Raw genomic sequence first — 24,335 nt, forward strand, 5'->3', positions numbered from 1 at the left:
ATGTTAGATTCCAAGGCCAGAAGGGACCTTCTGTATAACACAGGCCATGGGACTGCCCCAAAATAATTTCTAGAGCATATTTTTTAGAAAAATATTCAATCCTGATTTTAAAATTGCCAGTTACTTATCCTCACTGTTAAAAATTATGCCTTATTTCCAGCATGGATTAGTCTAGCTTTGAATTCCAGCCACTGGATCATGTCATACCTTTCCCTGCTAGATTGAAAAGACTCATTTTCAAATATTTGTTACTCATACAGACTGTATTCAAGCCACCCCTTAAACTTCTGTTTGTTAAGCTATATAGAACGAACTCCTTGAATTTGTCACTGTAAGGCATATTTTCTAATCCTTTAATCATTCTTGTGGCTCTTCTCTGAATCCGCTCCAATTTTTCAATATCTTTCTTGAATTGTGGGAACCAGAACTGGATACAGTATTCCAGAAGCTGTCACACCAGTGTCAAATAGAAAGGCAAAATAAATTATATACTCCTACTTGAGATTCCCCTCTTTATGCATCCAAAGACTGCATTAGCCCTTTTGACCACTGCGTCACATTGGGAGTTTATGTTCAGCTGACTTTTCACCACGAGCCGTAAATGTTTGTCAGAGTCACTGCTTATGAGGATAGACTTTTTTGTCTTGTATATATGGCCTACATTCTTTGTTCCTAGACACATGCATTTACATTTAGCAGTATTAAAACACACATTGGTTGTGTCCAGCTTACCAAGTGGATCAGATAGCTCTGTACCAGTGACCGGTCTTCATTACCACTCCCCCAACTCCGTGTAATCTGCTAATGTTATCAGTAATTGTTTTATTTTATTCCAGGTCATTGATAAAAATATAAAATATAGTTGGGCCAAGAACACCCCGCTGTAGGACCCCACCTTTATCTGGAAACAAAAGTTCAAAATGCTGGCTCTTGCTGTTATATTCTCATGACTGAATCTGCTGGATTAGTTTACAGCTCTGGATATGCTTGATGGGTATGTTCACATCTCCGTCTATCCAGTTTGTAAACAATATTTAAGATTTTTGGTAGGAATGACACATACCAGTACTGAGTGTTGGCTTTGGCTCCAAGGATTTTCATAATTGTCTGGACACAGTGGCAGATGTCACAAAAGCAGAGTGTATCAGTCTTCTTTGGGGCTTTTCATAAAAGGAAGTAATGGATCACATCATCTTCATTCTTGGTTGTTTCTCAAACGTAGGTCTAAGGGCTAGTCTACACTACAATGTTGAAGTGCTGTTGCAGCAGTGCTGCCGTGGCAGCTCTTTAATGTGATTTGTGTAGTTGCTGCAGAATGCTGGTGCCCTGTCTTCATTGGTGCTTTACAGCACTGAATCTTGCTGTGCTCATGGGGGTGTTTTTTCACTCCTGAGTGAGAAAGTTTCAGTGCTGTAAAGTGCCAGTGTAGACAAGCCCTAAGAGTTCACATGAAGAAATCAAACAATTCCTTCTCAAAAAGTGGAAATTACAGGGTTTTGATAGATTCAAAGACAATATGAGTAGATCTTCCTCAGAACTGATTAGAAAACTGATTTGGGGGGAGGGATAGCTCAGTGATTTGAGCTATTGGCCTGCTAAACCCAGGGTTGTGAGTTCAATCCTTGAGGGGGCCACTTAGGGATCTGGGGCAAAAAAATTGGTCCTGCTAGTGAAGGCAGGGGGCTGGACTCAATGACCTTTCAAGGTCCCTTCCAGTTCTAGGAGATTGGTATATCTCTTATTATTATAATAAAACCTGGTGAATGTCATACTACTCATGCAAAGAAATTCTGTAATGACTGTCAGAATGTGTCAGAGACTATTTAGGGTACATAGTATTGTGCTGGTTTCTTTCCTCAGTCCAGGCTATAACTTCATCTTCTCTCACGGTGGTTGAAGAGAATCCTAGAGTTTAATTCCAGAAGGGGCCATCAGACCATCTAGTCTGACTTGTTTATATATCACAGACCACCCAGCACCCCACACTACACCCAGCAACTGAAAGGAGATCAAAGTATTACAGCACACAGGAGACAAGACTATTATGAGCCACAGTCAGAGAATAGGAGAGCCCAACGAGCATCAGTACCTGGGACCCCAGCATTGGCCAGGAAATAAGTTAGTGAGAAACACCCAAATAATCTTGGCAAATGATCCGTACCCACATGCTACAGAGGAAGGCGAACCCCCCCATCCCCGCAAGGTCAATCTGACTGGGAATATTCCTTCCCCACAACACATAAGGCTATCAGTTAGCCCAGTGGTTCTCAAACTTTTGTACTGATGACCCTTTTCACGTAGCAAGCCTCTGAGTGCAACTCTCCCCTTACAAATTAAAAACACTTTTAATATATTTAACATCATTATAAATACTGGAGGCAAAGTGAGGTTTTGGGTGGAGGCTGACAGCTCACGACACCCCCCGCCCCGGAATAAACTTGTGATCCCCTGAGGGGTCCCGAACCCCAGTTTGAGAACCCCTGAGTTAGCGCCTGAGTATGTGAGCAAAAACCAGCCAGCAAAGCATCTGAGAGGGAGAATGTTGTATGCCACCTCATAGCTCTGGCCCATCCTGTCCAATGTCCCGTCTTCAGCTATAGCAACCTCTGATGCTTCAGAGGAAGGAGATAAACAACAAAAGTCCCAAAATATGCTGGGGAGAAAAAAAATCCCTTCCTGACCCCTGCAGAGGGCTGGCTGAAACCCTGAACCATAAGCTTTTAGAAAATAACCAGAAGTGAGCTCCAGAGCCGCTGAGCCCTGCCCCCTACCATCACAAGCAACCCTGTCATGCAGTTTCCTCCTGAGGGAATTCTGCGCCAAAAAAAAATTCTGCTCACAAGATTTTAAAATTCTGCTTATTTTATTTGTCAGTAATTAAATGTGAGGGCTCCAGCATGACAGTGGGGAGCATAGGCTACTACTTGCAGAGAGGTGAGAGATCACCCTTCAGCCTCCTCTCCCCCAGTGCATGGACTGAGCAGTAAGGATGCACCCAACACTGACACAATGCAAGGGCCAGGCCTGCCCCAGAAACACCCCAGGGCCCTGACCTTCCATGTCAGGTGAACCAGGGTAGCAAGCAAGAGGGACAGAGTCTCACACGCACAGCCCTGTCTCTCAATCCAGGTATGGAGCAAGGAGGCTCAACCTGGCAGGATCCAAGTGTGGAGAGACTTGGTGTGGGTGGCTCTGTGGGGGGTCCTGGTGCGGGGAGGGATCTTAATGCATAGGAGCTCGGTAGCTTCCAGGGGCAGAGGGAATGGAACTCTGAAAGGGGTGGGGTGAAGGTGGTTGGGGCTCAGCAGGAGTGGTCTGGGTGCTGGGAGAGTGAAGATTGGTGTGGTCGAGGTCCAGGTGCAGCTGGTTGGGGCTCAGTGAGGTGGGAGTTCGGGTGCAAGGGGCTCGGTGCAGTGGTCCAGGTGCGGAGGGAGTGTGGGACTCATCATGGTGGGGGTTCAAATGCAGGGGAACTTAGCAGGGAGTGGTCTGGGTGCAGGGATGGGGGTCCAGATGCAGGGGTGGAGCTTGATAGGGATCTGGGTGCAGGGGGATGGAGCTCAGCGGAGCAGCTCTTCCAGTCTTTCTCTTCATAAAATAAGCCTTCCATTCCCCTGACCATCCTAGTAGTGCTTGTATGTGTCTGTTCCAGTTTAAATTAACTGTTCTTGAACATGAGTGACCAGAATTGTACACAATATTCAAATGAGGTCTTACCAGTGGCTTATTAATGGGATTAATAGTTGTCTGTCTCTACTGGAAATGCCTCACCAAATACATCCTAGGATCACATTTTGCCTTTTTTAGAGCTGCAACACATTGATGCTCATAGTTATCCTGTGATTGACTCTCAACCAGGTTTCTCTCCTCTGTCGCTTCCAACTGATGAGCCCCCAGCAGGTAGCAGAAATTCTGACTGCAAGTGTGTGACCTTGCACTTTGTACTATTGAATTTCATCTAATTTCTGTCACTCCAGTGTTCAAGGCTGTCGAGATCTTCATGTATAATGTTCTGATCCTCCCCTAAGTTGATGATGACTCCCAACTTAGTAGTATCAGCATATTTCATTAGGGCACTCATACTTTTTGTGCCAATGTCGTTAATAAAAATATTGAATGATACTGGTCCCAAGACTGATCCTTGGGGAACTCCACTAATAACCTCCCTTTAGTCCAATAATTCATCTTTCCATACAATTCGTTGCCTTCTTCCTGTTAGCTGATTCCACATCCACCTTACAATGCTTGTACTGATCCCCATCTTCCCTAATTTAACTAATGGTTTTCCATATGAAACCATGTCAAAAGCTTTACTGAAGTCCAGTTCTTGTCTAAAAAATCAGTTATTTTAGCAAAGAAGGAAATCAGGTTAGTCTGGCATGATCTATCATTGGTAAACCCATGTTGCATTACATCACCTTTAGCATGAACTTCTATGAATTTAATTACTCTTTCCTTCATAGTTCACTCTAAAACCTTGCATACTACTGAGGTCAGATTAAAAGGACTATAATTGCCCAGACCACGTTTTCCCCCCTTTCTTAAATATTAGTATGATGTTAGCTATTCTCCAGTCATATGGTACTACCCCCACATAGATTTATTAATAACCCTTGCTACTGGACTAGCAGTCGCATGTGCCATTTCTTTCAGTATTCTGTCATGGAATTTATCAGGTGCCCCTGATTTGAATGCATTAAGCTCCTTAGGTGTTTCTTCCACCTCTGAGGTGGAAGATTCTAGACACTCCATCATCAGTACTGCCTTCATTCATATGCTCCTTATTATCATTCTTATTGAAAATTGAGGCAAAGTATTCATTTAGTTTTTGGCCATAGCTAGATTTATCATTAATCTTCCCCTCTGCATTACATAGCGGTTCATTCTCAATCTTCCTTATTCTCATTTTATTTATGTAACTAAAAATCCTTTTAGTATTTATTATAATTTCCCTGGCAAAAGCTAATCATCTTGACTTTTAGCAATTTTCACTTTATTTCTACGTTTTCTAACCTCCATGATGTAGCTTTCTTTGTTCATCAGTCCCTTTTTTCCATTCCTTCTGGCACTCTGCTTACTCCCAATAATGTGTTTGACGTAGTTGTTCATCCATCTGGATCCAGAGCCTTTCCCTATAAAATTTCCCCCCCTATGTTTGGGATGCAAATTTCAGATCGATTTTGTATAGTTGCTTTGCAGAATTTCTAAGCCTCTGTATTTAAGCCTTTAAGCTGTTTTGTCCAGTTGACCTCTTCAACTAACTCCCTTAATTTCCCAGAGTCTGCCCTTTTGAAAAAAAAATCGTAGTTGATGACTTGGTGTTGATTATCTTTCCATTTAATTTAAACCGAATCAGCTTTTGATCACTTGATCCAAGGTTATTTCCTTTAACCAGCTTGTCTCAGTAACGATAGGATAAAGAAGCAGACCTATCTTATCCAGGAATAAGTTGTACCTACCAATACTAACAGCATTTATTTTCCAGTGTATATCCAAGAACTTAGTCTCCCATTATGTAATGAATCCCAAAGTATTTCTCTCTAATAATATTAGAGATTATTACCCATATCCAAGATTGATCCAGAGGGTCAATATTAGCACATCCCTAATATTATCCCAACAGACCCTCTTTTACAATTCTTTCCCAAGGCAATTTTGACTCAGACAGATTGTTTTATTCATACTGTCATTTCATATTTCATTACAGTTACTGCTTCATTGATGTACAGTGCTATTTCATTACCTTATTCCTCTCTCTCCTAAACACACATTTCTTTCAAAACCAGTATGGCAGTCATGAATGCTATTCCACCATGTTTCTGTAATCCCTAGACTATCTGGCTTGACCTTCTGCACCAATAGTTCCATTTCCTCCATTTTACTGCCCAGACTTCTTGCATTCATGTAGAAGCATTTCAGTTGTTTCCTTTGGACTTCACCCAGTTTTCTAGCTGGACTGGATATAGTCCTTTCACTAAGGGCTTGGCTACACTTACAGATTTGCAGCGCTGCAGCAGGGTGTGAAAACACACCCTCTCCAGTGCTGCAAATTGCGGCGCTGCAAAGCGCCAGTGTGGTCAAAGTCCCAGCGCTGGGAGCGCGGCTCCCAGCGCTGTACGTTATTCCCCACAGGGAGGTGGAGTACGGACAGCGCTGGGAGAGCTCTCTCCCAGCGCTGGCGCTTTGACTACACTTAGCGCTTCAAAGCGCTGCCGTGGCAGCGCTTCGAAGTGCTAAGTGTAGCCACAGCCTAAGTGTAATACCTGCCTGAATACTACTCTAAACAACATTTCCATTTTTTCTCCCTCCTTTTCATACTCTTACCTTGTGGTGTTCCATTATCCCTTATTGCATCTTCATTTAGTTGATTTTCTTCCTACTGTGGATTGAAGCCAGGCATAGAGATTGCACAAGTTTCTCCTAACCTTCTCCCCATATCTTTTAGCATAAAGCCCTTCTTATCATTCATTCTGGTATTGATCCCAGAAGGTTAATACCCCAGGTACTCAGGTGGAGTCCATCAATTGAAGAGTCTTTTTTCTGTGAATTCTTGTCCATGGTCAATCATCCCAAAACCGTCCTCATAGCACTAATCCTTAACATTGTACATTCTGTCTTTACAGTTCCCCAGTGAGTTCTGATGTCCCTTCATTAGTGGTTAGATCCTTCTCAGGCTTGCAAAGGCCTCCCATTTGTGCTTCCTTAACCAACTCTAATGGATACTTCCAAACTGGGTTGGGATGCTTACATCCAAACATCATCAGACTCGAGCATTGTGGCCTCAGAAAGAGACTCTTCTACATACATATGGTGTTGGAACTTTGAACAGTTCATCTGGTCTGTATAATCTTTCACCCGATTCAGGCCAGAAAGTGTTGGAGATGTTGCTTACCCTCCAATTCCGCTGATTCCAAGAACTTTAGTGAAGCTCAAGCAAGACTCATCTTCCATGAGGCTCATCACACCAGCATCTTCCAGACTGACTTCTGGATGGTTGATACCATCACAGATTGCCCCTCTTCTGGTTCCCAAATTGATATCAGAGGCCTGGTCTACACTAGGCGTTTAAAATTTTTTTTTGAAAAAAAAAAATTTAACGCCACAACACCCACCACACCAGGCACCCTATATTTTATTTAATCTTTAATTAATTTCTTCTGTACTCCTGCCCTCCGAGGAGAGTAGCTAATGTATCCATTAACATATATAATGTTAGAGTGGCCGTGTCACGGTGCGGCGGTATTGGCCTCCGGAGCCATCACAGTGCACACCACTGGCCGCTCCAGCATTCTGGGACGGATGCACTGCACAGGGTAGGAGGAAAAAGCGGAGCCCTTTTGAAATTTTTTTCATTTCCTGCTTCGACAGCTCATCATCTGGCTCATCATCACAGCAGACAGCAGCAGCAACAATGCAGCAGTCTCAATGAAGAAAAAAGAGCCCCAAGATGGACAGCATGGGTAATGCTGGGAGGGATCGGATCTGATCGTGGGGATGGAGATGCTAACAGACTAACACAACAAAATGAAAAAAAAGAAAAAAAAAAAATTTTTTAAGAATTTCTAAGGCCACAGGCTGGAGGACAGTGCAGGCCAGGTGAAAAGTAGAGTGCAAGTTAAGGAGCTAAGACAGAAACCAAAGCAGCAACCCAAAAAACCAGGAAACAAAAGGGAAGGTCTTGGTCAGCTGCGTTTCTATGCTTTTGCTGCTGTTGGGCAAGTACCCCCCCCCTGCTGATTGTGGATTGGGGGGTAATGGTTATTCCGAGTGTCTGTATGCATGTCTGACGGGATGATGGAGAAGAAGAAAGAAGAGGAGAGGAAGAAGGAAGAAGCACACAGCAGAGACCCCAGCAGCCAGGCACCCCGACATCCCAGCTGCGGAATTCCTGATCTGCCTTTAAGCATTACCAGCCCGCCAGCCCAGAGCTCTGGTAGAGGGAGGAATGGCATAGGGAGCAGGAGCTTTACAGTGCTTTCTTTTTTTGAACAGTTTTTTTTAATTTTTGATTTTTTACTGAGATGCATTTGTGCATTCAGCAGGATGCATAGCAACATAGGAGAGTATAGTTAGAAAAGTTTGTTAACATGTTGTCCGGGATTGAGAGGAAATCCTCTGTAGACATTTCTGAAGCCTTTGCAGAAGGGGTTCCAGCACAAGGCAATTGGTTCTACCATGCATGTAATATGTTTTACCATGCCATTCATGTAGCAAGCTATCAGGTATCATTAGTAATCAGGTATCATCATGCAATGCAGTTTACGGTCCTGGGATAGCTGAATGCTCCGCTTCTTATCTTGTATCTCAGCTTTATCTTGTTGTGGGTCATAATGATATTTGAAATAAAGTGGTTAAAAATCAGGGAAATCGTGGGGGTAGTTTTTCTACTGGGTTCGTGGGGGTGCAGCAGCGGGAAAAACTGTTCTGTGATGCAGCAGCCGAGGTGTGTGGAGACTGTGGGAGGAGATGATCTTTTCTGATTGGTCAAGCTTTGGGCTGGGCGGGGCGAGCTATGTGGGGGGGGAGCGTGGTAGAGAGTAGGCGGAGCTAGAGCAGTGGCCAGCAGGGAGGGAGCGGGGTATTAGGGCGCATGGGAGCTGAGGGTAAATCACTGAGACTGTGGCTTGAATCCTGCTGAGTGGACCAGATCTGTAGATGCCTGTATGCAAGCAGATGAGATCTGTATCAAAATAGATGTGTAAAATGAAAGTGAATATGAAAGAAACACTAGTAGGGAAATCACATGTGTAATGTAAGGTGAATAGTGTATTCAAATCTGAAAAATATAACCATTAAATGCACCTTTCCTCATGCCTTTAAAAATATTTCAAGCCTTGCAGCTCCATCGAAAAGAAAGGCACAGAAGAGAGGATCCAGAAGATGAAGAGATAGATTACAGATGAGAGGAGGCGCTGGATGAATGAATGAGTGAGGTTTCAAATCACAGGAAAGAGAAGGAGGTGGTGAGAGCACAGGGAGAGGAGGAAGGGAGCGTGAGGACAGGGAGGGAAGAGAGGTAGTGAGGGGAGGGAATGAGGAAAACAGCAGGAGGGGCACGGCGAGATGAGAGGTATCAGCGGAGCAGCGGCAGGAAAAGTGGCGGCAGGGAGGAATCCGCTGCCTTGTGGAGGCGGGATGCAGCTCTGGGGCTGCTGCGTGATCTTGGAACCCTGCTCCTCCCACCCCTAACCACCTGTTCAGCATCCTCACCACCTCCCGCCCCTACCCATGCGTGGCGTGCCCTCCGGGAGGCTGTCCTCCACCCGCCCCACCCCACCCATGAGCCGGCCCTCCACCACCTCCGCCACTCCCCTCCCAATTTCTGGTGGGCTCCTGAATCCCTTTTTTCCTCCCCCTCTCTCCTCCATTTTCCTCCCTCTCCACCTTACAATCCTTTTAAATAATGAAATGCTTTTAAAAATCAAAATCTAATGATTTTATTTAAAGAGAGTAATACTGAGACTGGAAGCAGGGACTGGGCGAAGGGGAGGGGGGAAGGGCATTGGGGACTGAATTCTGTCCACGGGCTTGTGATCTTTGCCAAATCTTCAGCTTCACTTTGCACTCTCTGGTTGATGCATCTAGCTTCCCTCTCCCTGGTTCTAATCTTCTCTCTGTGTGTAATCAGCTAATCTCCCTGGTGTCTGGCCTCGCCCTTTCGCCCCCACCCATCACCTTAGGTCCCTCAGCATGTGCTCCCCTTAGCAGAAATACAGCAAGCAGAGGGGACATTGGGTTGGCTGAGAGCAAAAGCTGAGGTCTGAGCGAGCCTTTAAACGGCTAAATGCTGGCCTGCAATTGCATGCACATTTTTAATGCTGGGAATTACAGCCTTGACCATCCTGACCACCTGTGTGCTGCCTGTCGAAGGCTGTGGGATGACCTGTATCGGCTGTAGGCCAGATGTCAGGCAGGCATTGCCATCATCCCCCCCAGGCGGTCCCACTTTTCTGGTCTGGGCCGCCCAGGTTTTCTAAACAGGCCAATTTCTGAATTGCTGAGCATCATGATGGGTCCTAGCCATCGTCCCAGACTGCAGCTGTGGAACCACCTGGCCCCATCCACCCAAGGATGATTGAAAAAGTACCCCTTCTCCCCAACGCCTGCAGCACCATGCCACTGTGCTGGCGGTGCCAAGATAACTCATCTCTGTCCATCCGCGGTTCCCCACCAGGCTGGTTGCATCACAGCAGCCTCATGGGGACCATCTGCACAACCCAAACAGCACAGAGTCTACAGCTTGCAATGCAGATTGGCTACACAACCTTCACAAAAGCAGCAGCTCACAAATTGCCTTGGCTAATCCCACCACAGCTCCCCATTGACCGTAGCTGTCTGGTGTTGCAAGCCACCCATCCGCTCGCGCCGCTTCTGTCTCCATTTGTCATGGTAGCTGTCATCTTGGGGGGCTACCCACAGGGGCTTTCGGGCCATGAAGTCAAAGTGCCGCAGGGCTTGCAGTTGCAAGTTTGAAGCTTTCGTCCCCACCATGAAACACCCCACACCTGCAACACAACATCAGTCACCAGTCAGTGCGCCCATTCGGGGAATATCGGGCACCAATTATACCCCCAATCCCGGCCCCCCGTCAAGCGCCGGGGCCGCGCCGTTGAGTCATCTCCTCATCACTCCGTCCCCAACTGTCATCGCCCCCGCCCGCGCTGGGCCGCCTCTTACTGGTCACAGATTTCGCCATGTGTCAGATCGCACTGTGCCGCCCGTCAGCGAGAGGTGCGCCTAATGTGAATTGCGGTAAGGAGCTGTGACAGCTGTGGCTTAAAACATCCACGCCAGCAAAAGAGGGACCAAGCGGTGCCACTGCCAGCGGGCAGTGCTCTGTGCTGGCAACTGGAGGGGGGAGGGGAGCGCGCAGCTGCCGCACAACGGGCCCAGGGAGGCATTTTGAGGGGTGAGGGCGGGGGATCGAAACCGGGAAAGGCCCGGAAAGCTGGGGGAATCTCAACCCGAAATGCTAAGGCCAGAGAATAATTGGACAATTCTTTACCTGAAAATGTCATCCCTACATCTGACAGCCTGGAAGCTAGCTTCTTGAATGAGACTTAGAAATTCTGTTCTCAAGCAGTTCAGGACATTTTAATAAATAGTAGAAGCTTTCCACTTGAGCAACTTGGAAAAGATTGGATGATTGGCCCCAGAGTCTTAATATTTCACCTTTTTCAGTTTGATATACCTTCCATTTTAGATTACCTTCTGTCCTTAAAATCATCTGCATTATTGATTAGTTCCATTAAAGTGCACGTAGCTTCAGTATTTGTCTATCATCCTAAGAATGATGGTTTTAATATATTTTCTTATCCTACTTCTCAAAGATTTCTTAAGCATTTCCAGCTATAAAGGATCTGTATGCTCCATGAATTCTGATTATTGTGTTGTCTAGTTTAATGAAAACCCTGTTTGAACCTTTAGCTACTTGTCCATTAAATCTTCTGTCCATGAAAACAGTATTTTTAGTAGCAATTACTTCTGCACAACGAGTGGATGAAAATGTAGGGGTCTGGTCATGCCTATATGATTTTCAGAGGGATAAGGTTTTATTAAGGGCTTATCCAAGTTTCTTGCCTAAGATTGTGAATGAGTTTCATGTTAACCAGTCAACTAACTTACCAGGATTTTGTCCAAAACCTCACACTAATAGAGTAGAAAGGACTCTAGTTAGAGTCCCAAATTTAGCCTTTTATCTGAACAGAACTAAATCTTCTAGGCTTTCTTTAATTATTTGTGGCACCAAAAGAGTTAGAGATAAACAGATTGTTTGTTTGTTTTTTTTCTCAGATACTTTCAAATTAGATTTCAAGATGTATTAAATTGTGCTATCAATTTGCAAGTCGGGATGCCCCATTGGCAGTTAGGACCCATTTTACAAGAGCCCAAGCTGCTTCCGTAGCTGCTTAATAATGTCTCAGTTTTAGACATTTGTAAGGCACATGGGCATCTGTCCATACTTTCATGAACATGCAGTTGAACAGGCAACTAGAGAAGATACAGCCTTTGGTAAAGAAGTGCTTAGATTTATCTTTATGTAAAACTTTGATATGCACCTCCATTTGTTAACTGCTTTTCAATCTCCATAAGTGGGAGACATATAGACAAATGAGGTTACTCATTTACAGTAACTGATGAGTTGTCTATATGTATTCCATGACCTACCCTCCTTCCCCACATTTCAAAGTCCTTACAAGATTTTGGCTGATGAAGGATCTGAGTGGCATTTAGTCTGCCCTGTCCCTTTATGCCCTCTGGGAAGGTGGAAGCTGGAGGGGTACATTCTTTGAGCATGTGTGGACCGCAGGAGACTGCTAGCAGGAAAAAAATCTGACCTCTGGCGCTAGAGGGTGTGCAATACTATAAGTGCAATACATATAGACAGCACATCTTGAACAACATCAATTACTATAAGGTAAGTAACCTCTCTTTTTCTCTTCCACTGCTCTAACCACCATATGTTTTTCTGTCTTACACACACACACATACTCCCTATTTAAGTTTCTTCACTGGTTCTGCATGACCTGCATTAAAATTAAACTCATTTGTCCTCCTCTTCCTGCACTGAAATTAAATTAATTGTCCTCACCTTCCAGGCTTTATGTAGCTCTTCCCCTGCCTATATTGCACTTTTCTATCATCTCAAACTATTCTTCCACTTGAAGGCCTGCACTCTGACAGTTGTCCTTCCTCTTATGTTCACTTTGCATTTTGGGGCCTAGTGCCTGTATGCTGCTACTGTCCAGGAGGATGGGTTGGGGAGACATATGAGCTGATGTCTAACTGCTAGGTTTTCTTTCACTACTCATGGTATTTTTTCCATTCATTCATTTAGGTGGACAGATTTCGCACATATTCTTTGGATGAGTTTTGTGAGGAGCAATATCAACAGAATAAAGAAGCACTTCATCAGCTACAGACTTTCAGGGAGAAAGTAATTAAAGCCATTCAGAGTACTTTTTTAAGGGTAATTATTTAAGATCCTTTGCTATTTTTATTTGTATGGTTTTATTCTACATGTGTTGTTCCTCTTCAAGTTCTATTAAAAAAAACTATTAGGCGTTTGCAATATGAGAAGAGTTGGTACCTGTTCATGCAAACTACAAGAACATTTATTGTATTCTGTGTTTCCATATAATAAAATTTTCCTTTTTGTTCTTTTCTCTACTTAATAGAAATATTATATCATATATAATTTTCTTTTAAGAGCCATGAAGTTTCAGTGAGGTCTACAGTTTAATGATTTTGAAATTCAGTCAAATATTTATTTAATATAATACCATGCTTTGAAGGCCACTTTTAGAAGTGGAAACTGACTGTACATAGAAAATAATTAATTGTACACTAGGTGCTGTCAGATGGATTAAATAAATGGAAAAAAGAGAAATCATCATGTTTTTTCTAAGTTTTCAGTTATAATGATCTTGGGTGTTACTTGTTACAATAGCACATTAAGAATTTCCAGACAGAAGTAAGATTTTTTTTTAAATTGAAGGTGTCAATATACATATAGAAAAATTGTATCACCCAAATGCCATTTTACAAAGACTTTGTAAAAGAAGCTTTAACTTCTATGTATACAATGATACTGAAGACTGCATAAGAGCCGTCTTACTTTGCCTAATAATGGTTCTGGTCCTGCAGCCCTTGCTCAGGGCTGCCCAGAGGATTCAGGGGGCCTGGGCCAAAGCACTTTAGGGGGCCCCTTCCATTAAAAAAAAAAGGTGCAAAATTATAGAATACTATATTCTCATGGGGGGCCCTGCAGGGCCTGGGGCAAATTGCCCCACTTGCTCCCCCCTCTGGGCGGCCCTGCCCTTGCTCACATTAGTAGTCCTGTTCATTTCAATGAAACTATGTAGGAGAGTAAGGGTTGCATGATTGTGATCTTTGTTAGGGCCATAGAAACCTGTCCACTCAAATGTATAGGTCTTTAAATTGTGTGGTCTGTTTGGGTGAGATTGGTTTTTTCCAGTGATCCATTACTGTAGAACGATTTGGAAGAGAGGGATTCTGATGAAGATTTTGCCTCAGTCTCCCAAATATATGTGCAAAGCTCTCCTCTGCATTCATGTAGAGGCTCTTTTCCAGAGGTCTCGGAGGAGATTGGTATCACTTGTGAGAAACGGCCACAACCACCATCTAGTTGGTATGAACACCCAGGGATGCCTCTACCCATGCCATATGCACCACCACCTTGGCCATACTGGGACCCGTGAGTGTCCGATCACCAACAGTTCTCTAGGGCTTTGAGCACCATCTATCACAGAGATAAATAGCCTTCATCGCCCTCCCTGTCTAGGAAACCTGAACCTCAGGAAAAAATCTTTGAGGAATGGGAAGCTAGTGCTGATGAAGATGTCTCTCCACTGGCCAATATCTCTTCATTCCTGGATGAAGTGGTTATGCCACCTCCTCCATCCCTGGTGAACGATTTCAAGTTGTTTCAAGAGCTTGTAAAGGGAATTGTGGATTATTTGTAAATGCCTCTTGAACAGGTTAAAGAATCATATCATATAAGTTGCTTGACATCCTTCATACAGCTTCATCTGCTCGCATTGCCTTGCCTGTTAACCTTTGCAGGGTCCAGTAGGGCCTCATTATCTGACACATCCCGGTCACAATTCCACCTATATGCAAAAGAGTGGATAAGAAATATTATGTTCGGTGTAAGGAGATTTTTTATTTTCTCATCCCTCTCCTTACTCTTGGTGGTTGACATGAAGAAGAAGATGTGGTTTCTCTCTCTCTCTCTCTCTCTCTGCAGTAACTGTGATTCTTTGAGATATGTATTCCTATGGGTGATCCACTACCCTCTCTCCTTCCCATCTGCTTCAGAGTTCTTTGCTATGGAGCTTCCCGGTAGAGAAGAAACTGAAGGTGGTTTGCCCGCCAATGCTTTATAACATGAGGCTGGAGTAATATAAGCATGGAGCATGAGGCTGAGTAATGTGCATGCATGAGTCGAATAGATGCTATTATTAGAAATCTCCAATCAAAGGCGAAGGGGTTCAAGCATATCTAGAATGGAGCACCTGTATGGGCACACATCTTGAAGAACCACAGTTACTGCACAGGTTGAGCGACCATTTCTTCCTTGGTATAACTGTTGATCCTCAATCCTCATCTACAACGTTTGCTTTCAAGACTGTATTTATACGTTCAGTACATGCCTAGAATATTGGTTGTGTCTTCAATTCATTTGTGAAATGTTGATTTTATACTGAAGTGTTTCTGGGTGAATTAATAAATTGTTGATTGGTTAAGAATAATCAAGAGTCCTGATTCAAGAAAAAATGTTCATGATGAAAATTGATTTGACAAGAACCTAGCATTAAATTAATAACCTAATGCTTCCTAGACTCACTAAAAAGGGGCTATCCTAATTAGAGTCCGTTTTGATGTTGACTATAACACTTAGCATATTGACAAATCTAGCTCGTTAGATACCAGTTTTACAATTTAGCTGGCACAATGACAAATTTATAAAATTGACCCCCCTTTCATGCCTCCTTAAAGAACTGGTGTTTAATCCAGCTAAGCTGCTGGTAGATATGTCCTCATATATGTATTTATTGTTATTTTAATGTTTGTTCACACCACATGGAAGAATCCTGTATGAAAGCCTTATTTTGCCCCAACCAATCCGACAGGACTCTGAGGCAGCCAAATGCAGCTTCAATCCCCTAGAGGTATCATATGTGCTGTGTGGTCATATCTAGATCTGTACTGAGACTACCGTCAACAGGACCCCAAGTCTCCTCTCCCAGTAGACCCCATGTATTGGCCAGTCATGGCCTGCATCGCAGAATTATTTCATTGGCTGATTACATCCAAACTGACACCAAAAATCACCTCTGCTCTTTCCTGAATTGCACTTCAGTTCTGTGACCCAACAAAATACTTCTGCCAAACCCTGTTTTGGTGACTGAAAACACCTTGGATTAGTGTGCATGCAGCATGTTTGTGCAAATGCATTGACATTGAGGACTTAATTTTAGAAGTTTTTGTGTGTGTGTGTAATATATATATATAGTAAAAGCTTAAATAAAGGTATGGTAGACATTGAGGTCACTCTGGATATGGCCTTAGTTTTATTTTAGTGTTTATTACCAATGTATATTTTTGGTTGTTTTGTAATATTTATCTTATTGATACTCTACTAACAACATATTAAAAAGATAAAGAATTATTTCTTTCAGAAGTATTAAGTCTTATTTAACCTAGAAAAACTGAATTTCCATGGTGTATGTGTGTCTCTCTCTCTGGAACTTTAAATAAAAGCATTTCTGAACAATACAGAAAAGTCTGTAATAAAAAGTTGACTGTTGCAAAATGTGCTGTATGTTTTTTTTAATGGGATTTAAAGCGTACTTTTCTAAATTTATTTTTACTAACACTGTAGGTGGCAGAAATGAAGGGAGCTCAAAAGCTTTTTCAGTCTGTGCCAAGTGACAGCAAGGAAAATCCAAAATATGCTGAGATAAGTGAATGGCGTCAGATGATGAAACGCTTTTCAAGGTTTCTTCTGCTAGTTGACAAGATCTTCCAAGAACTGCTCCGTAAACTGGTGCACAATGCTGTCCAGCTGCTGTTGGAGTTATTTAAGGGTTCCAGCAATGTGATCAATCCAGATGAAAAGAAGAATGAAAACCTTATGAGGTTATTTCTGGCACTCTTGGTTGCGAGCACTGGTTTAAAGCATTTTAATTTTATTCTATTATTTTCTTAAAGTAATCTGATTATTTTTTTTATTTTGCTCTGCGTTTATATTTTGTGGACCATCAGTTTTCTTCCACATGGTTTTCAAGCCCTGTATATGCATGATTTCCTTATGTGTAAATACTTAGAGATATGAGATTTGTCTCTTAATATTGCTGTTAATGGAGACATCAGTACAGTAAACGGCAGATCCATGGCTCTTAGACCCAGAGCTGGGAAGGGGCTCAAGGGCAACATTCATCTGCTTTTTTCACTGCTCCAGGTGAAAGGAGGATAGGCTGCTAGATTTTGGGTTTGGGCAGTGTGCCTCTCTTGGATCTAAAGCTCCGTACTTTACCGATCCCTGGGTTCCTTCCCCATTTAGGGCCCAGATCTATAGATCCAGTCTTATGGCGTGATGCAAAGCCCACTGAAGTTAAATAAAAGGAGTCTTTCCAATGATTTCAGTGGACTTTGGATTGTACCGTTAGTCTGCAATATAAAGTTGGATTTGTATAAATTGGCTATAGTAACTGTGCATTTATGATGGAAATACATGACCTATTTTAGACTAATAATTCCTTATTTGGTCAGTGAACTTTTTTTAAGTGTAATTGAGGCTGGGGAAGTTACACATAATGAATGAATGAGTTGACCCAGGAGTAAGGAAACTACGGGATTTTCTTGACATTACTTAAAATGTAACTTAGAAACTATGAATACTCACATCAAATGTACTTTTTTCCTCATTGAAGTGCTCTCTTCATTGAAGTATTTCAATTTTTTTTAAAGTGAATTTTAATGCCGTGAAAAAGTGCTGAATTAACATCCTGGCATCTGAATTTTTCTCTCTATCCATAAAACAGGTGTAATACCACTAGCAACTCTCCATTTATGTGTACATCGCCTAAACAATGTGTCTTCCACCCAGATTTCCAGAGATGACCCCTAGAGGTGGCAGAGTAATTTAGTTTGTTTCCATATAGTTCTTCATATTTCTGATGAGATTAACAGGCTGCCACATGATATTGGTTTATAAAATATTGGGGATCTGGATTGGGATCACAACTCCTTTCACAAAGACAAATATATAGCTGTCAGTGTATGACAATATTCCATCACTACTTGTCTGAACCATGTAGGAACTCAGCCTAAAATTGAAGATCTTCATATTCCTCTGCCAGTTCCCTGAGTCATCCAGTTTCCCTCACTCTATACATTTTTATATTCCTTCTAGATTACATTACAAATACATGTTTGTGTTTTCATTTGAAAAAATGTTAAAGTTCATTCCTGATATATAAAGCCATGATGTGAAATCATGATGTAGTGAAGTGTATAGTCTGTCTCTCTATCTCAGTGATACTCAGACTGAGGCTCGCAAGCTCTTTAAAGTGGCTCTTTAATGTGACTCCTGCAGCTCCTTGCAGCACATAATTAAATCTCAGAGTGTTTTAATATCAACCAATCTAAGTTATTAACCAATCAGGATATAGATGATAAAATAATAATACTTGGTCCGTTGCTTTGCTGTGAGAATATATATATAAATATAAAAATAGTAAATGAAATAATGAATTCACACTACTGTGACTCTTTTTGGTGAGGTCTGAGTATCACTGATCTAACTAAAAAGTTTACCTGAAAAATAGATCATCTGAAAAAATGTTACAAACATTTTTAATGAAGCTGCTTTAGTTTTGAAAGATGCAGGTAATTGTAATTCTTTTCTGTTTAATTAGTAAGAAACATATAATTTAGTTTTCTTTGGTTCATTTTGTTAATCCAGTATTTATAAGAACACTCTTGTGAGACTATCTGGCCTGTTGGATGCAGAATACTGTTCAGTAGGAGTATCTAAAGAATTCATTCGAGATTTTGAGAGAGCACCTCAAGAACCATCTTTCCATTCAAGGGAGGACAAAGTTTTAAAACCTGAAATAATTACTGTAGCTGATATTGACAAGGTAAAGCAGCCGCCAAAATATAGGATTTTTCTTTGAGTGCTTGACATATATATTCCACTGTAAGTGTGTGTGCTTCCCGGTGCACTTGAGCTGGAGGATTCTGGTGATCAATACCTATCGGGGTGGTGCATGCTCCCTGAGTGTCCTGATTCCTCCAACTGAGGGCATAAAGAGCAGGATTACCGTGTCCACCTCTCAGTTCCTTCTGACCACCTGTTGCTAAAAGTTTACCGTGTACTCACTGTTTTCCTGTGATCATCAATAACTTTTCTTGTGTAAATACTTAATGTAGTCATTAGTATATAATATTTCCTTTGTCTTCTAATAGAAGATTTGTTTTTGTCCCTGAGGTGGTACTGCAGTACTGACTTTAGTCATGCATAAGTCCCCAGGTTTTAAAAACTGCTTGTCTTGCAAGGTAGTCATGCCTGTTAATGATGGGCATATTAGATGCGTCATCTGTTTAGATGAAGGTCACGTTAGGGGCATGTGCTATTTGCAAGTGCTTTTCTAGAGAATGCAAAATCCAGGGAAGCCTGTCTGAGAGAATAGCTTAGAGAGAGTTGTATACTCCCAGTCTGTGATCCTGGCCAGCCTAAAACTGATCAAGTGAAGCACGCCACCTCTAGATGTGCTCCAGCAGCTACAACTTCATATGTTCCATCACTGAGGTCGTTGTCCTCTGCTAGATGGAGAAAAACCCTTAAGATGACCAGAGAAAAGAGTTACTGTTCCCATACCTGGGAACTTCATCAAAAACTCCTAGGACTTTAAGCTCTGTATATATCAGTGATAGCTCAGGACCCAAAAAGGGCTCCTTGAGCACCTGCGGAGACTCTGACCCTCATACTCTCAGTGAAAAGGTACTTCATAAGTTGACTGGTACTGAGCTGGTACCATCTACATTAAATTACTTGGCACTGGTACTAACGTTGCCAGTACCGATCATTTGGGTACCAATGAAGCTGCTACCCTCCACTGCTCCTTTGGTAGCAGTACCCCTGACATCAGTACCATTGATGTCTTCAGAGATGGCACCGATGACTGCAGCACCAATACTCTGAGTACCATGAAATCCCCAAGTATCTATGGCAGCCAGAGACTTGCTCTGCATATCAGTTCCAGGCTCTCTTATATGTCAAATCAGGGTCCTGGGACTGGCTTCAGTATCATTAAAGCCAGTCTGAAGCCTTCAAATATAAGGGCTCCATGTTACACCTACTGTCACTCCACTATTCTTACCAAAGGAATATTCTTTTTCCTTACCAGATTTACAGAGCAGCAGAGAGTCTTCCCCTGCTAAATCCCATGCATTCAAATTTCCCCCACCATCCACAACCAGGCAGCATTCTATAAAGTGTTCTTACAATCATACCTACAGGTCCCTGGCTAAGAAGATAATTCCTTGACATCCTCCTTGTTAGCCACCAGCTCCTTACACTTACCCCCGGCACTCAATAATATCAAAGAGAGTATCCTGCAAGCAATGAGATCTGTCTCAACCTCTCAATCCAGACCAAGCATCTATAAAAGAGATTGTGTTCCCTCAAATGACTCATCCTGTTGCTAGCTTGGCTCCTTTGGATGAGGAGACGCAGGAGGAACAGCAGATTCCAATGTAGCTGTCCATCTTCCTCAGCTGAAGAGACCATTGTACCTGAATCCTCTTCATGGGTCCTGGATGACTACAGATCCTTCCAGGATCTCATGCAGAGGGTTGTCTTGTCTTGCGCTATCCCTCGGATAGTGGTCCAAGAAAACCTTCACAAATCGTTGAATATATTATACTGAGCTGTACCCAGACAGGTAGCTTTACATATCAACACTATCAAATCTTTGGACACTGCTAAATTCCTCTGGCAAACACCAGCTTCTCTGGTGTTGTGACAGTCAGGATCCAGACACCCCAGGAGGAGAGCAGGGGGTCTGATCCCTGAAGAATAAGCAATTAACTCAACTTATTGTACTATAAACAGTGTCTTGGAAGGTATAATATGAAAACTGGTGATACACTAGTCATGAATATCATTGCATGAAGCACATATGAATGATGTGTAATGAAATATGTTTGTTTTGGGGGTGGACTTGATGAACACATTTTTCCTGGGCAATATTGTTTAGCCTGTTTACCTGTGCGTCCAGTGTAAATTGAGCAAGGTGATGCCAGATACAGTGGAATTACATTTGAATTTAAGGTAAACAAAGTAATCAATAGAAAGAGCTAATTCTCAAGAGGATAAGGAAGACAGCATCTGTTCATTGGCAGAGGAGAATAACTTTATCTGGGGATACACTTCAAAAGAATACATTTCAGAAGTTTACTGAACTATAAGAAGAAGATGAGAGGAAAGTGCTTAGTATCCATCACTTTAAAGGACAGAAGAGGCCCGCACTCTTGGAATCTGTGAAAACTTGATCCTTCAGCCATGGAGGATGAAGATGCTGAGAACTGACTAGATGAGAAATTGCCTAAGACCAGGATTGTAAACTGTTACATTTTAGACAAAAGAAAGTATGTTGTTACTATTGTTTTATTTGTAACCCTGCCATTCTCTTTTTCTCTTGTTTATTAACACTTAAAACTATGTTCTTTATTTAATAAACTGTATGCTTATTTTTACTACAAACCCCATCTCAATGCTATGTATTAAGTTAGGGTGTGTTTGTTTACTGCCTCTTTGGAGACTTCAGACTTAATAATTTCTGTAAGTGTCCAGTGAGAGGGGCTCCCCATCTCTGGGGAGGTTGGGAATTGGAGTGTACTGAATGTTACCTATGAAGCAAGATCTAGATTGGCAGAATCTTGAATAGTTTACTGGTAAGGCAGACAGACTGGTGTGTCAGGGAGCTGTCACACAGTTTAAGCTCCAGCAAAGCTTTTTCTTGCTAAGGCAGAGAGGTAACACAGTGGCTTAAGGCTCTGGGTTCCCTGAGGAGAGCATCACTAACCTCAAAAAGAGCTGACTTCTGTTAGCTGCTATTGCAGGGGTTTGAGAAGCTCTTTATTCACCCTCTGCTGGGTCCCTTGGTGGTAACAGTGAAGGGAGAAGATCAGGTGGGCATTTCAAATCTACTCCAAAGGACAAGGAGCCAGAGAGGCTTGCTTTGTTTGGAAGGAAAGAAGGCTTATTCTAGTTGTAGCCTCCAAATAACAATTACAAACTACCAGGCACTATTATTGAAATATTATTTTAATAACTATGAGTCACTAAACAGATTTACTGACAAATAGCCTCAAAAAGTGAAGGACCAGTTTAAATCTGTTGTGACTGAGGGCCAGCAAATAGCCATGACATTGTTGCAAATGACTCTGGACACAGCAGATACAGCCTTCAGTTTCATAGTGACTGCTATCACCATTGGGAGGTCTTCCTGTCTTCCCACATCAGGCATATGTAGGGAATTTCCAAACTTTGTGGTGCAACCTCTTCATTGGAAAGACTGACAAGGCTTTATACTCTCTTAAAGACTCCAGAGTGACACTGATGTCTTTAGAAATATATACCCCAGGCCCCAAGAAGATGTATACCCCATACCCCACCTTAATTTAGTGGGCCTCAGCAGTGCCACTGCCAGTGCTCCTTTCAACATTGGCAGGCTGATTTCTCCAGAGAGTGACATAGGTTTCCATGAAGAAAATCATCCACATCTGCATCAATGAACTCTACCCATCGACCTCTATCAGCCTCAAGGCAGCCAATTTGACTACTTCACTGAGAGCAGAGATTTTGGATCTTCCCAACCAGTTTCCTTCCTCTGGGAACCAGTTGTTCCATTTCTGCAAGTATCTGCGACTTCATAACCACCAATCGTTCTGGATTATAGGCACTGTGAAATTCCATGTTTTGTTGTACACTACCAACCTCTACCCCATCCCTATTCAGTGATTTATCACAAGATTGGACTGTTCAAGATGTACAGTCTCTTCTAGTTCTTGGAGCAATAGAGGGAGGTTCCTTTACACTCAGCACAGGGGAAGAGGGTTTTGCTTCTGATATTTTCTTGTACCCAAAATAAGATGGCATTTTCAGGCCTATCCTGGACCAAAGGAAATTGAACATCTTTTCAGAAAGCTAAAATTAAGGATGGGTGCCCCTTGCCTTCATTATCCTGCCCTTCAACTCAAATGATTGTTAGGCAACCTTGAGGGCGATAGCAGCTTATTTTCATGTGGTTAGCTGCCCAAGCCACAGAAAATACATAAGGTTTTTAGTGGGGTGTCGTCACTACCACTATACAATGCTTCCATTTAGCTTCTCATCAGCTCATTTTAGACAATGTATTCCCATAACTGCACAGTTTAATTCGCAGACAATCCAGCTAACAGAGAGCATCTGTCAAATCCAGTTGCTTTTTGCAAAACTGGGTCTGAAATAAACAAGGAAAAGTTGATATCTTGTGTACAAAGAATTGAGCTTATTGGGGCCATTCTCAATGCTCCTGCAACCATCTACTTGCCTCAGGAAAGGTTTCAGTCCATCCTAAACATATGCACCAATCTGTAGGCTCACCCAAGTACAACAGTGAGGACTTGTCTGAGATTGCCTGGACACCTGAAATGAAATTAAATAAACTCTGCCTCAGAGCATCTTATCTTCCTAGAGTGCAGAATGCTCTAGTGGATTGTCTAAGTAGGAAGTTGATCAGCAATCATGTATGGACCCTGAAACACAAAATAGTTCAGATTATAGTTAACAAATGGGGTATCCATGCTTTATACATGTTCACTATCCACAGAAAACAGTGTGTGACTGCTTCTGTTCCAGGCCATTCATAGTCTAGAATCAATAAGACGCATTCTGGCATCCTTGTATCTCAGAATGTCTATGTGTATATCCTTCAATTACACTGATTCCTAGATTTATTGTAAAATTGAAATAAGATCAGACTAACATTATTTTAATAACTCTAACATGGCTGTTGCAATATTGCTTTTTGGATATTCAGACTCTGTCATGACAACCTCCCATAATCATGAAATTGTTCCCCGATTTAATCTCTAAGAATTTCAGAAAGTTTCTGCACCCAGATCCTTACAGCCTCTCCCTCACCGCATGGTTGTTGACTGGCTAATGATACTGGAGGGCAATCTGGTCATATAATATACAGAACATCCTTATTAACAGCAGAAAAAGCTCACCTAGTGCAATTTACTTAGATAAGTGGGAAAGATTTTTATTTGGGCCCACTGTCATCTGCTGTCACCATACAAAGTGCAGATTCAAGGTACTTGGGATATCTGCTGGACTTAAAAGAATAAGGTCTTTCTATGAGTACAGTAAAAGTTCACATTGCAACCACATGTGCTAGTTACCCTTTAGTCCATGGAAATTCTATTTTCTCTCATCCTGTGGTGGGAAGATTTCTGAAAGGCAATAAGTGAACCTGTACCTCCCTGGGACCTTAATTTAGTATTGGTAGCAGGTTTTTTTGGACTTATGCTCTCTTCCATTTATCAACTAAGACAGCTTTTCTCATTTTAATAACATCGGTAACAAGAATTGGAGCGCTATAAACTTTAATGGTAGGACCTCCATGTACAATTGTCTACAAAGACAAGGTCTTATTAAGGTCTCCTTCAAAGTTCTTGTCAAAGGTGATCTAGGAATTCCACCTAAACTAGGTCATACATCTACCAATGTTCTTTCTGAAACTACATGCTCA

The 24,335-nt window shown here is 42.3% G+C and overlaps 1 protein-coding gene across 24 annotated transcripts in view; it reads left to right on the forward strand.

Annotated features, from left to right (window-relative positions):
• Window positions 1-24,335, forward strand: part of DNAH14 (dynein axonemal heavy chain 14) — a 459,746-nt gene that overhangs the window by 73,970 nt on the left and 361,441 nt on the right. For all 24 annotated transcript variants that reach the window (XR_005596106.1, XM_039529958.1, XM_039529963.1 and 21 more), the window contains 3 exons: window positions 12,839-12,970; window positions 16,409-16,665; window positions 18,494-18,671. Coding sequence is in view for 23 of the 24 variants with exons in the window: in XM_039529958.1 (XP_039385892.1) it covers window positions 12,839-12,970; window positions 16,409-16,665; window positions 18,494-18,671 (567 nt within the window). In the remaining variant the exon portion in view is untranslated. The remainder of the gene's footprint in view (window positions 1-12,838; window positions 12,971-16,408; window positions 16,666-18,493; window positions 18,672-24,335) is intronic.

The sequence above is a fragment of the Mauremys reevesii genome, linkage group 3 (assembly GCF_016161935.1).
Source record: "Mauremys reevesii isolate NIE-2019 linkage group 3, ASM1616193v1, whole genome shotgun sequence".
NCBI classification, from domain to species: domain Eukaryota; kingdom Metazoa; phylum Chordata; order Testudines; family Geoemydidae; genus Mauremys; species Mauremys reevesii.